The sequence below is a fragment of the Tursiops truncatus genome, chromosome 2 (assembly GCF_011762595.2).
Source record: "Tursiops truncatus isolate mTurTru1 chromosome 2, mTurTru1.mat.Y, whole genome shotgun sequence".
Classification (NCBI taxonomy): Eukaryota; Metazoa; Chordata; class Mammalia; order Artiodactyla; family Delphinidae; genus Tursiops; species Tursiops truncatus.
In genome coordinates this window covers 40,216,408-40,227,721 of record NC_047035.1, presented here as the reverse complement: position 1 = coordinate 40,227,721, position 11,314 = coordinate 40,216,408, and the positions used below count along the sequence as shown (strand labels likewise).

Sequence of the window (11,314 nt, the reverse complement as noted above, 5' to 3'; positions counted from 1 at the left end):
GGAAGACGAGGCTGAGGACACAGTGGAGGAGGCAAGGAGGGCTTGTGGAGGACTTCACAGAGGACGGAGACCCAAACGCTGAGCATGGTCTTGAGGATGACTGGGGAGATTCCGGTGGTCAGGTGGACGTGCAAGACCAGCACGGGCAAAGACACAAGGGGATGCTGGGTTCAGGCCTCTTCAAATCATTCGATATAGCTGAAATTTGCTGGAGCCTTGGAGAAAGAAGGGATGAAGATTCAGTGCGAGGCCAACCATGGAGGTCTTGAAGGCCCTGCTGAGGAATTTAGGCTTCCTCCTGTAGGCTGTGTGTAGACATGAGAGAGCTGAAGTTGAGGGTCACGTGATGAGGTTTGTGTATTGGCTAGCTCCTCGTGGCTGGGATGTGGAAAATAAACTGGAGCCCAATTAGCAGGCTCCTCCAACTTCCAGATGGAAAATAACAAAGTCCTGGGCCAGGGCAGTGACAAAGAGAGACCTGATTGAAAGTGCATTTGGGATCTGGAAGCAACAAGATCTGATAACCAGTTGGATGCGGGAAGAAACAGAGGGAGGAGTCAAGGAGGTAGTTCGGGTTTGGGGCTTGGATGCTTGAGTGGGACAGATGAGTCATTTTCAGCACCTGGGACTATTCTTGGAAGAATGAGTTTGGAGGAAAGGTCAATGGGTTTCCTGCTGACCACGTGGAGCTTATGTTATTTGTAGGACATTTAAGTGTGTCCCAGAGGCAGCTGGACGTGTGAGTTTGGAGAGAAGTTAAGGTTGGAGATAGAGATTATGCCATTTATATATATATGATGGTCAGTGTTTTTAAAGATTCATGAAAGTGAATAAATGAGCTAATTTGCCCCCTAATGGTATGAAAGATACCATCATTCGGTTATTTGCAAACTATCTTGATGTAACAAGGTAACTCTTCACCCCTAAAGCCCTGTAGGTAAAAACAAAAAGGGAAGGGTAAAAAGTGTTTTCCATTCTGTCATTTGCTATGAATAGGAAGTGATGCAGCTCTCATTTTGGATTCTTTAACAAAAATGGGATATGTCTTTTACTTATTAAAATCATAACAAGATTTAATCAAGTCTTCCTTTGAGAATACTCAAGTGATTCAAATCATTGAAATGATATCACGGCCACATCCAGAGGTTGTGCTTTTGTTGTAGAAGACTGCCTACTTTTGTCGAGTTCCAAACAAAACTGAGCAAAATAGAAGGGAATCTATTTCTCCCTCATTAGTCTTGATGACTTTCTAAAAGCTCATGCATTTTGATGGCTAAGATTAATGAGACCACATAGTGTTAAGCACCTTGGACTTTCAGAACAAAGGCCTTTTAGAAGAACAAAGTATCATTATTAATGACACATCACTTACAGTTTTCATCAGTAATGTTAGGTTTCAGCCACTTTAATGGGAATTTAGTTAAGAGCTCCAATGTGGAGAGCAAGGCTATTAGAGGAGGTTCTTGACAGTAATACCTTTTGCTTCTAAGGAAGAAGATAAATCATACTGAAATTGATCAAAAAGACAAGCTGAGAGGTTCAGAAGGTGAGCTACCATCCACTTAGTAAATTTCTCAAAGGCCTTATCATCAATGAGTCCCCTGGAGAGCTCTGCCCTCTGCAGTGGGCTCCCTTTGTGGCCAAGTCTCCCCCTTCTGGACAACTTGCTGGCCCAGAAAACTGCTTCTCGCTCCAAACTTCACCTTTCTTTTTTATTTCCTCTCTCCTCTCCCTCCACACCCCCAGCCTATGTTGGGTTTCACTGCCTCAGGATCTTCCTTTGTCCTATGGTGAGCTGCTCAGTCAAGTGCATGAATAAAGGAATGCCACCTTGCTGTGGTGAACTAATTTACACCATTACCGCTAAAGGTGAGAATCATAATGCCAGGTGGCAAACCAGTGGGGAAGTATTTTTCCCTGAATACATGTCGTTAGTCTTATCAGATAAATCATGGGGGATGGTGGTATACATAGAGTCAATGGTGTTTGCGATTTTTGCAAATTCTTTACACAAGATGCTACTTTCAGATAAGATCTCTCAGGGACCTTAATGTGTTTCGGTCAGATTCACTAAGACTCTCTCAATGACACTTTATAAATGACTCTGCTTTTGTTGGAGGGAAATTACGAGAAATTCTCCTGGGGGAAAAAAACTGAAGTTAAAAAAATTTTTAATTTTGTCGTCGAAATCAGTCAGCTATGTTTTATCTGTAGGAAAAAAAAAAAAACTAGAATGCAAAGAAATGCCCAATGAAAATAAAGGAAGGGGGAATTTAGTATTATTACCGTAACTGATGACTTATACCCAGGGGCATATAAGGAATTGATTACACTGCAGCTCTACCAATAACTCTTTGAGATCTTAGTCAAGATTGTTGAGATCCCCAATGACAGGAAGAGAGCACAGACACCACAAGGCAGAAGGGGTTGTGGTTATATAGTGTGAAGTGATATTGTTACTAAAGGAAATCTCAGACTATTATTCTGTCTCTGATTTGTAACAACTGTATAGTCTGTGAATTGTTTAGTTGATTTGATTCTGGAGATCCTTGGAAAATCTTTCTTGTTATATTATTCTGTTTTGGGAGTTCCTGCCAACCACATTAATTAGTTTCTCTTTTGTTTGTGGTTTACAAGGTAGATCAAAGCACATTTCCAGTCCAATTGTTGAGGTTCACTCTTTTCTGTCTCATTCCAGATGACACAGCTCTAGCTAGGAAGCCTTTACTGGACAACATGAGAATTCAAGTCCAGCTAAAATGCTGAGATACCAAACAAAATGCTACAGTGCAGGAGAATGTTTTGTTTTTAAAATTTCTGAGGCGTTGTAGTCCAAAATACCCAACAAATAATTGCAATTTAGAATTTGAGTAAAATGCAGAAATGGAGAAGTAAGATTACTGCAATCACATTCTTTAGTAACTTTTAGTACTAAATATTATTAAAAATTGACCACAGGGCTTCCCTGGTGGTGCAGTGGTTAAGAATCTGCCTGCCAATGCAGGGGACACGGGTTCGAGCCCTGGTCCGGGAAGATCCCACATGCCGCGGAGCAACTAAGCCCGTGTGCCACAACTACTGAGCCTGTGCTCTAGAGCCCGCCAGCCACAACTACTGAAGCCTGTGCTCCTAGAGCCTGTGCTCCACAAGAGAAGCCACCGCAATTAGAAGCCTGCACACTGCAACTAAGAGTAGCCTCCGCTCACTGCAACTAGAGAGAGCCCACGCACAGCAACAAAGACCCAATGCAGGCAAAAATAAATAAATAAAATAAAATAAAATATTTTAAAAATTGACCAAATTTTACCAAATTCAAACAATAGTTGAAGATCATCTGATTTGTACTACATGTTGATGTTGATATAAGCTCAGATTCTGCACTGGGAAGTTAACACTGAAAGATTGAGTTCACTGTGAGCTTTATTATGAAAGATGATTTTCTTTCTGCATTATAAATCTGCTAATAGCAAATGAGCAAAGTGGTTGCTAGTTGGTACCTTTTTTAACGTCTGTGCCTTTAAGATCATAGTTCAAAAGAATTAAGCAAGTGCGATAAAAAAGGCAACACAAACATAACCTTTATTCTCTTTCAAAAACCTGGAGAATAAATAGGGCTTGGAACCATATTCATTGATTTAATCAGAATACCTTAAATTTTGTAGTCCCATTTAAACTTTTATAGCAATACAATGATTATTGTAAAAGTGATGGCAATATACATGGTTGTTCTCAACTAAGTAGTAAAAAAATGTAGTAAATTCTCTTATCCATCATAAAGAAGGGCTAGGCTAGTGAGCTGCTCGATCAAACACTCATAATAAATAAAAATTACTCTCTATATATCTGATCATATATTCATAGCCTAAAATCACAATACACAATCTGACAGTAAAGCTGTGCTATGTTCAGGAGTTGGGAAGCCAGCACACTGGGATTATAAAACATTTTTTGGTTTATGTAAATACTGAGACAGAATCTCTAAAATCACGACTGTTCCAGAAGATCTGAGACAGATGTCAATGAACATGCATGTCTATCGGCTATTAGTTTTCAAAGGACTAGGAGAGTAAAATAAAATTAATGTAAATTATTTAATACAATTCAATATTGCTTTGACTACTTAAGAAAAATACCTCAAGGTATTGCACTGCCTTATACGCATGAGCAAAAATTGTAGTAACTGGAAAGTAGCCGTAATAGAGAACAGGCACTGAGAATTCTGACAGAACACCAAATAACTGCTTTTGGCAAATAAACTGGTTAAGATGATCTCACTTTTTTAAAGTTCTTTTGCCATAAAAGGGGTTTTTTAAATTCTATTTTCTTAGAATAATTTTACATATATTAGAATGATTTTAGAGCAGAGTTTAACATTATCTCAAAGGTTCAAATAATTCTTAAGATTCTAGTTTACATAAGACTATATTCCTTAGCATTCATTTAAACATATTACTAAAAACAAACATGGTTCATCTGAGAACATAGATTAAAATTTTTTTTTCTTAAACCCAAGGGAAAAGGTATGAACGTAGCCCTTTCTCTCTAAGCATAAAAAGTCATTTAGATGACAAAGAGGACTGAGTCCAGAGTCAGGAGACACAGATATGACTTTAGGGAAATCATTTTCCCTCTAAGATCCCTTCCAGCTATCTGATTCTAAGGTTAAAACATTCCCTCTGAACTATACAAACTGACCTGGCATTTTCCAGTTTCTACACAGTACCTGGCCACCCTGCCCCCTCAAAAAACCTTTTAATTTCTTACACTCAAATATCAAATGAATTGATACAAACCCTGCTCTGCAAATCTGTATGCCAGCTAGTTGTTTTCACTTATTCTGCACATTGTAGAGAGCTTCCTGTGTTCAAGAAGGAGTGCTAGACCAAACCTGCTTGTCACTGCCCCTGGGAACAAATGACCCCCTGGAAAACTGGACGCAGTGATTGCGTCAGGCCCAGCTTCAGACACCTGAGGAAATAGGGAAACAGGCAGTTATCCTACTTGCTCCCTGGTTCAGGGCACTGATTCCCAAACTTGAGGGAATACAGGAGGAATCTCCAGATGGGTTTGTTAAAACCGCAGCTTCCAGGGTCTCACCGCAGCCTTATTGTATCAGAATTTCTGGGGATGGGGCCTTCTAAACTACCTACATTTTTAATCAATATGTTCTCCCCCACCCCTCCATGTCTCTGCTCGTTATTTATGGGCTTCCCTCTCTACACTCCCACCCCCCAAAAAAGAAAAAAGAAAACCACTGTACTGTAGCGGTTAAAACTCTAGAGTCAGCGTCAGGAGGCAATGAGCAGCTGCTAGATCTGGAATGAGTTATTTAACATCTCTTCACCAGATGGGGGTTGAATGAGAGGAGTCTAGCCGTCCCTTCCTCTCTCAAAGAACCTCACGTGTCAACTCGTGAAGGAGATGGGGAAAATGTGCAGGGATGTCTCACTCTAGCAGTTCAAACACCCCAGAAGAGTCTGGAAGCCCCCGATCGGGTGTAATTCCTCTCTCTCTCTGGTCCCCTCATCCACAACTGGAGGCAAAGTGAGGCGAAGTTGGAACTGGGTGACAGTCGGGAGGGAGAAACCAAAAGAAGCTTGCAAGAGCGTTGTGGCAAGAAGCAGAAAGAGTACTCTGAAAGCAGGAATTACTCGTCGTCCTCGTCGTCGTCGTTCTGGTCCTGGTAGCGAATGTAGACGACCAGCATGACAAATCCCGTGAGGATGCAGAGGGAGCCGACCACCAAGTAGGCGATGCCCAGGAACGGATTCTTGCCGCCCATCCAAGAGATGCTGCTGAAGTTGATGAGCTTGTGGCCGCCGAAGACGCGCACCGGGTAGTTGTAGGTGATGTTGACGCGGTAGGTGCCCCGCGGCAACCCGGCCGAGTAGTTGCCCTGGCGGATGCGCGCGTACAGCTTGCGGAACGTGGGCAGCGCCGCCGTGCGCATCCATACCACGAAGTCCTGGTTGATGAAGCCGGTGTTGTTCGGGTCTGGGCTGAGCTCGTAGACCGGCCGGTGCCAGCTGGGCGGGGGCGCGGTGCCCAGGAAGGCCAACGCCAGGCTGCCGTTCACCAGCGGCGGGTTGCGGAACTTGACGTGGTAGTCGGTCCACCAGGCGATGCCGGTGCGGTCGAGCGGCACCTCGACGTAGGGCCCGCCCGGCAGGCGCTGGTGCCACAGCGAGAAGGAGTCGTTGAAGAGGCTGTTGGCGATGGCGCCGCAAGGCGCGATGGGCAGGCCAGCCGCGCTGTACTGGTAGGGGTAGCAGTCGTTGACCGGGTGGTGCAGCGCGCTCTGCAGCCCGCTCAGCTGCGCGTCGTCGCGGGACACGCCGTAGCGCCGGTTGTTCTGGTAGAAGTTGGTCAGCTCGTAGTAGAGGTACACGGGGCCCTGGAAGAACTCGGGCAGCGAGAAGTACCAGGCGCACGAGCAGCGGGGCGGCGGCGCGCGGCCCTGGCCGGCGGCGGCGCACACCGAGCAGTTGCCGGTGCCCGGGTCGCCGGTGTAGTCGTACTCGAGCTCCTTGATGCCGTTGGAGGAGTAGTAGAGGCCCAGGCCCAGGCCGATGAAGGCCAGGCCGGCGCAGAAGAAGAGCGGCAGCGTGATGCTGGCTGACAGCAGCGGCTGCCAGGCGGGGAGGCGCTGCTGAGTGAACGCGGTGTTGTCGGGCTGGTGGGCGCCCCGGGCGGTGGCGCTCCAGGTCATGGCGGCCGCGCGGACCCACGGAGGGGAGCTCGGATGGGGCCGGCCGGGGGCGCCTCCCCCTCCTCACTGGGCGAACCCGGGGCTACCCCCAGGGCAGGTTTCCACCGGCTCAGGTGAGTTCTGGCCCCAGCCCCGCCTCCGACCCCCGCACAGGTGAGTCTTAGTTACAGGTTCTCCGGGCAGTGACCGGACCCTTCAGTTCCGCCTCGGCCCAGGTGATCGGCCAGCACCGCCCCTGCGGGTAATCGAGAGCCGCGCCCCGCCTCTTCGGAGGTGAGCGGGCGGGCGTTCCTTCCCTCACCTGGCGGGCCCAGAGCTCGCTTTTCCTCTGGATCCGGGTGGGTCCGGACTCTAGCTCCTCCTCCCCGAGGTGAGTGGCGGCCCCAGGATGCCTCTGAGTGGCTCATACCTTGCTCAGGTACTTCCTTCCCTTCCGCCTTCCAAGTGACTAGAGTGCCTGGGCCAGTCTTGCCCGAAATCGTAGGAGCTGCAGCCTCCAGCACAAAGTTCCACTGAGGGATTGCACCGTGCGTCCTGGAGCCTTGAAGATTTCAGGTAATTAATCCTCTTTTATCTGAAAGTGGAAAAAAGTGTCTCTGGACCCTCTTGTCTTTGTAGGTTAACTTTGGGGCCCCCTTTCAGTCAAGTTGCAGCCACAAGTTGTAATGCCCAAGAGACTGCACTATGGTAAATCGGTTTGGAATGCCGTGCCTGCATTCAAATTCTAGAATTTTTTTCTTTAAGGGAAAATGATTTTCCGGCTAGGTGTCCCAATCTGGCTGTATAACTAAGAAAAGTGGAAAGTTCTCTAAAAATGACACTTAAAAAAGAGAACTAAAGATGGCAGGAGGTTCAGAGCCTTTAAATATCTCTCTAGCTGGTGGAGAAACCACACAAGGAGAAAATTGCACTGGACTACATGTGATTTCTTTTTCTTTTCAGATTATTTGCCTGACTGGAAAAAAGTCCGACCCAAGGTCCCAAAAGACCTAGCTGCTATCCACAATCAAGGATGTTAGGACTTTGGGCCTAAGGAGGTGAACTACAAGGTTTTATAGGACTTACTGCAAAGGAAACCCAAAATAGCTCTGAACATTGCTTGCGATTCTGGCTTTTGTATCTAGGTTGGTACAATATACAAAAGAGGGTGTCGGGCCATTTCAACTTTGTGCTAAATCCTCCTTAGGTATTGAGGTGTTTCTGCCTCTCTTCCCGCTCCTAAAATGCAAATAACTTAAATATTTGCTATATTACACTTCTGCACTTAGAATAATATATTGCATTCAGGAGTTATTCAAACCCATTGAAATCTGGAAAGTTAAAATACTTGCTAAATTAAACAACAGGGATTTTTTTTTTAAGCATCTTTCAAGTGTTAGCCCTAAGCTAAGCAAGGTAGAAGACAGAAGACAATTAGACTAAAAAGGACCCTTGATCTCAAGGCACTTGCAGTCTGATAGGGGACATATTACTCAGGAATAAGATGAATCAAAATAGACAATACACAGCATATACTCAAGTACCAAATTATACTTTACAAGAATGATACTAAAATTAAAAAGTAATATTGTTTTAATAACAGAAAATTCATTCTATCTTGTTGAATGGAATGAATGCAGATTGCAAGCTTTAGCTATTAGAGAATACTGAGGGAGACCCAGGTGACTCGAATTCCACTTCCCGCACTTTTAATCATATCCCAAGAGAGGAAATCCCAACATTGTCCACAACTTCCTATGGTGTGATCCAGTCTCCACTACACCTTTCTTTCAAGAAGATAAAAGAAGAAACAGTTCTCTGTATCATTTTGGTGGGTTCCATCCACTCCTATATCATTGAGTCATCAGTTGCCTTGACATAGAGTCCACAGAACTAGTCCCTAGGAAGGAATTTGGTTCCCCAAACTTAACCTAGTGGATTTTAAGTCTAACAATTGCCCTGCCACCACTCCCCGGAAGTGTGAGCCCTCCTGTTGAGCTGAGAGACTTGCCAGCTCTCCCCTCCCTGGATGACATTCATTTATTCATTCTGATAACTAGGGTCACACCAGAGTGTCCCAAAAGCCAAATGAAGAGAATATTTCAAGACAAGGAATGGTCTACAGGGTGAAACACAGCTGAGGGTTCTAGTGAGACAAGAAATGAAAAGGTTTAACTTCTGTGGGAACAATTTGGGTGGTGGGGTGGGAGGAGTCAGGCTGTCTCAGGTGAGGGAAAGAGGATGTGGAGGCAGCCCAGGCAGGACAACGCCTTTTAGAAGTATGGGGGAGGGGCAGGAGAAAGGCAAGTGGCAATCATTTAGAAGAGTATGTATCCCAAGGGAAAGGCTTCTTTATAGATGGCAGCAAGGATTTATTCTGAGGGGAAAAGATAACAGTTCCGGCAAGGTTGAAGAGAGGGGCGACAAGCTCATGGATGGTCCAAAGGCAGGAGCAGGCAGGAGGCTCCGGGTCCAGAGAGCAGGTGCAGGGTCAGCTCACCTCTGAAACAGGGAGTAAGGATGGATGCAGAATGCAACTGGGCTTTGGTCTTGGCTCAAGGGGAGAAAGTTCCCACATAAGAATTTCTTTCTGTGCAGTAAAAGGCATTGGGGGGCGGGGAAGGGAAAGCATGAGCCTAAGGAAGTCTATGAGGAGGGGAAGAGGGAACTGGCCTGGGATATATGAAGTGATGTTGAGTGGCTTCGTCTAGAGGAGTCATGCAACCCAGGCTGGGAGAAGGCAAGTGAACACGTCCAGCACATGGGGGCTTTCAGTGCAGGTGAATTGGAAATAAAGGCTTAAGATATTGCAGTTATTGTGGAGCGGGTGGCTTAAGTGATAGGCCTTAGTATTTAAGAGAATAGCAAAGAAAAATGAAACAAAGCTGGGGGACCAAAAGAGAGCATAGGGACCAGCAGACTGGCAGTCCTAATGATGTTAATTAACGAGCAGGTGGCATGAAAGCTGGGAGGGGAAAAGCCCTGGTATGAGATGGGATGTTAAAGATTTTGGAGGGGCTTCCCTGGTGGCGCAGTGGTTGAGAGTCCGCCTGCCGATGCATGGGACACGGGTTCGTGCCCCAGTCCGGGAGGATCCCATATGCCGCGGAGCGGCTGGGCCCATGAGCCATGGCCGCTGAGCCTGCGCTTCCGGAGCCTGTGCTCCGCAATGGGAGAGGCCACAACAGTGAGAGGCCCGCGTACTGCAAAACAAACAAAAAAAAAGATTTTGGAGGTGAAGCAGTGCCGGGATGCATGTATACGTCATGTCTTCTCTACCAGCTTGCAAGTTCTGAGAGGCCAGGGACTGGTATGTATTGCTGTGTCCCCCAGAGTTCAGTGTATAACGAGGGCTCTGACCTCGTGTCTTGCATTTGGTTATGTGTTATGATGCATTAAAGGACACGTGACTCTTGTGAACTCTTCCCAGTCCCAAAAAAGAAGTTAGTTCATTCTAAACAATTCTTTTTTGTGTCTGTTTATTATAAAGAGAACTCAAAGTGAAAGGAAAAGTCATTCCCAATCCCAGTACTCCTCAAATCGTTTTATTTTTCCATTTTATATTGTGGGTTTTATCCATTTAATTTTAATAGATTTTAATTATAAAAAATACATTATCATTCTGTGTGTTAAATTACCTCCTTATGGAATGAGATGAAGAATAAAGTAAATATTTTCTCTGTTGCTTTGTGGTCTTCATAATTTTTAAATGGTTCCAAAATTCATGGTTTTGCCATATTTAACCACTCTCCTATTGTTGGGCATGTGGATTATTTCCAGTTTTTCAGTATTCCAAAGAATATAGTAGTAGACATCTTTTCGCCTATAACCTTTCATTTTATATTATTTCCTTAGGATAAATTTCTAAAAGTAGGAAAGGGGCTTAAAAGTCAAATCTGTTAAAGATACATATCTCTAGAGTCTTTGACACTGCCACAACATTGTTTACTTGGCTACAGTCACCAAAATGTTGCCAACAAAACCAGTTGTAAACCACAGAATATATTTAGTCTGCGCTAATAAACTATCAGATACTAGGAGAAGCAATATAAGATAGGGGAAAGAAAGTTGCCTGACGTTAAGGAAGTCCAAGTTCTACTCAAAAGTTCATCAAGAAATAGCTGGGTGACCTTTGTCAAATTGCTTAACTTCTCTGGTTTCCTGATTGCTTATCTGTATGAGTGTGTTTGCCAAAATGATAGTAAATATCTCTTTCAATGCAAAGATATCTGTTTCTAGTCATCCCAAGAGGTCTTCCTTGCACTGACTCATTGAATAAATAGTCAGCATTAAAAAAAAAAAAATAGTCAGCATTTACTGAGTACCTACTGTGGGCCAGTCACTCTGTAGGCACTTTATGTGCAGTATCTCATCTAATTCACACCACAAACCTAGGTGGTAGGTAATATTATAACCATGAAACTGATGCAGAACTAAGATTTAGGCTAAGGAAATGGAGGCTAGCCAAGTTCTTATAGAGGTAAGTGGTAGCTGAGAGTCTAGTGCTAAATTCCAGCATCCTTCATTTTCAGTCACCGCAGTGTAATGTCTAGACATACTTCTTCTTAAAAGAACCCAAAAGACTTGAACCGACTTCTAGTGTAGCAGGTCTTTTATAGCCCAAAG

The 11,314-nt window shown here is 44.8% G+C and overlaps 1 protein-coding gene and 1 long non-coding RNA gene across 2 annotated transcripts; one reads left to right on the top strand and one right to left on the bottom strand.

Moving 5' to 3' along the window:
- Window positions 1-3,560: 3,560 nt before the first annotated feature.
- TMEM30B (transmembrane protein 30B) lies at window positions 3,561-6,709 on the bottom strand. Its single transcript, XM_019923134.3, has one exon. It carries the CDS (start codon window positions 6,707-6,709, stop codon window positions 5,648-5,650), a length of 1,062 nt encoding a protein of 353 aa, XP_019778693.1. The 3' UTR covers window positions 3,561-5,647.
- A 7-nt stretch (window positions 6,710-6,716) lies between these two features.
- LOC141277968 (uncharacterized) lies at window positions 6,717-10,372 on the top strand. The gene is made up of 3 exons (XR_012329958.1): window positions 6,717-6,822; window positions 7,155-7,264; window positions 7,652-10,372. It is a non-coding gene; the product is annotated as an uncharacterized lncRNA (long non-coding RNA).
- The last annotated feature ends 942 nt before the right edge of the window (window positions 10,373-11,314 follow it).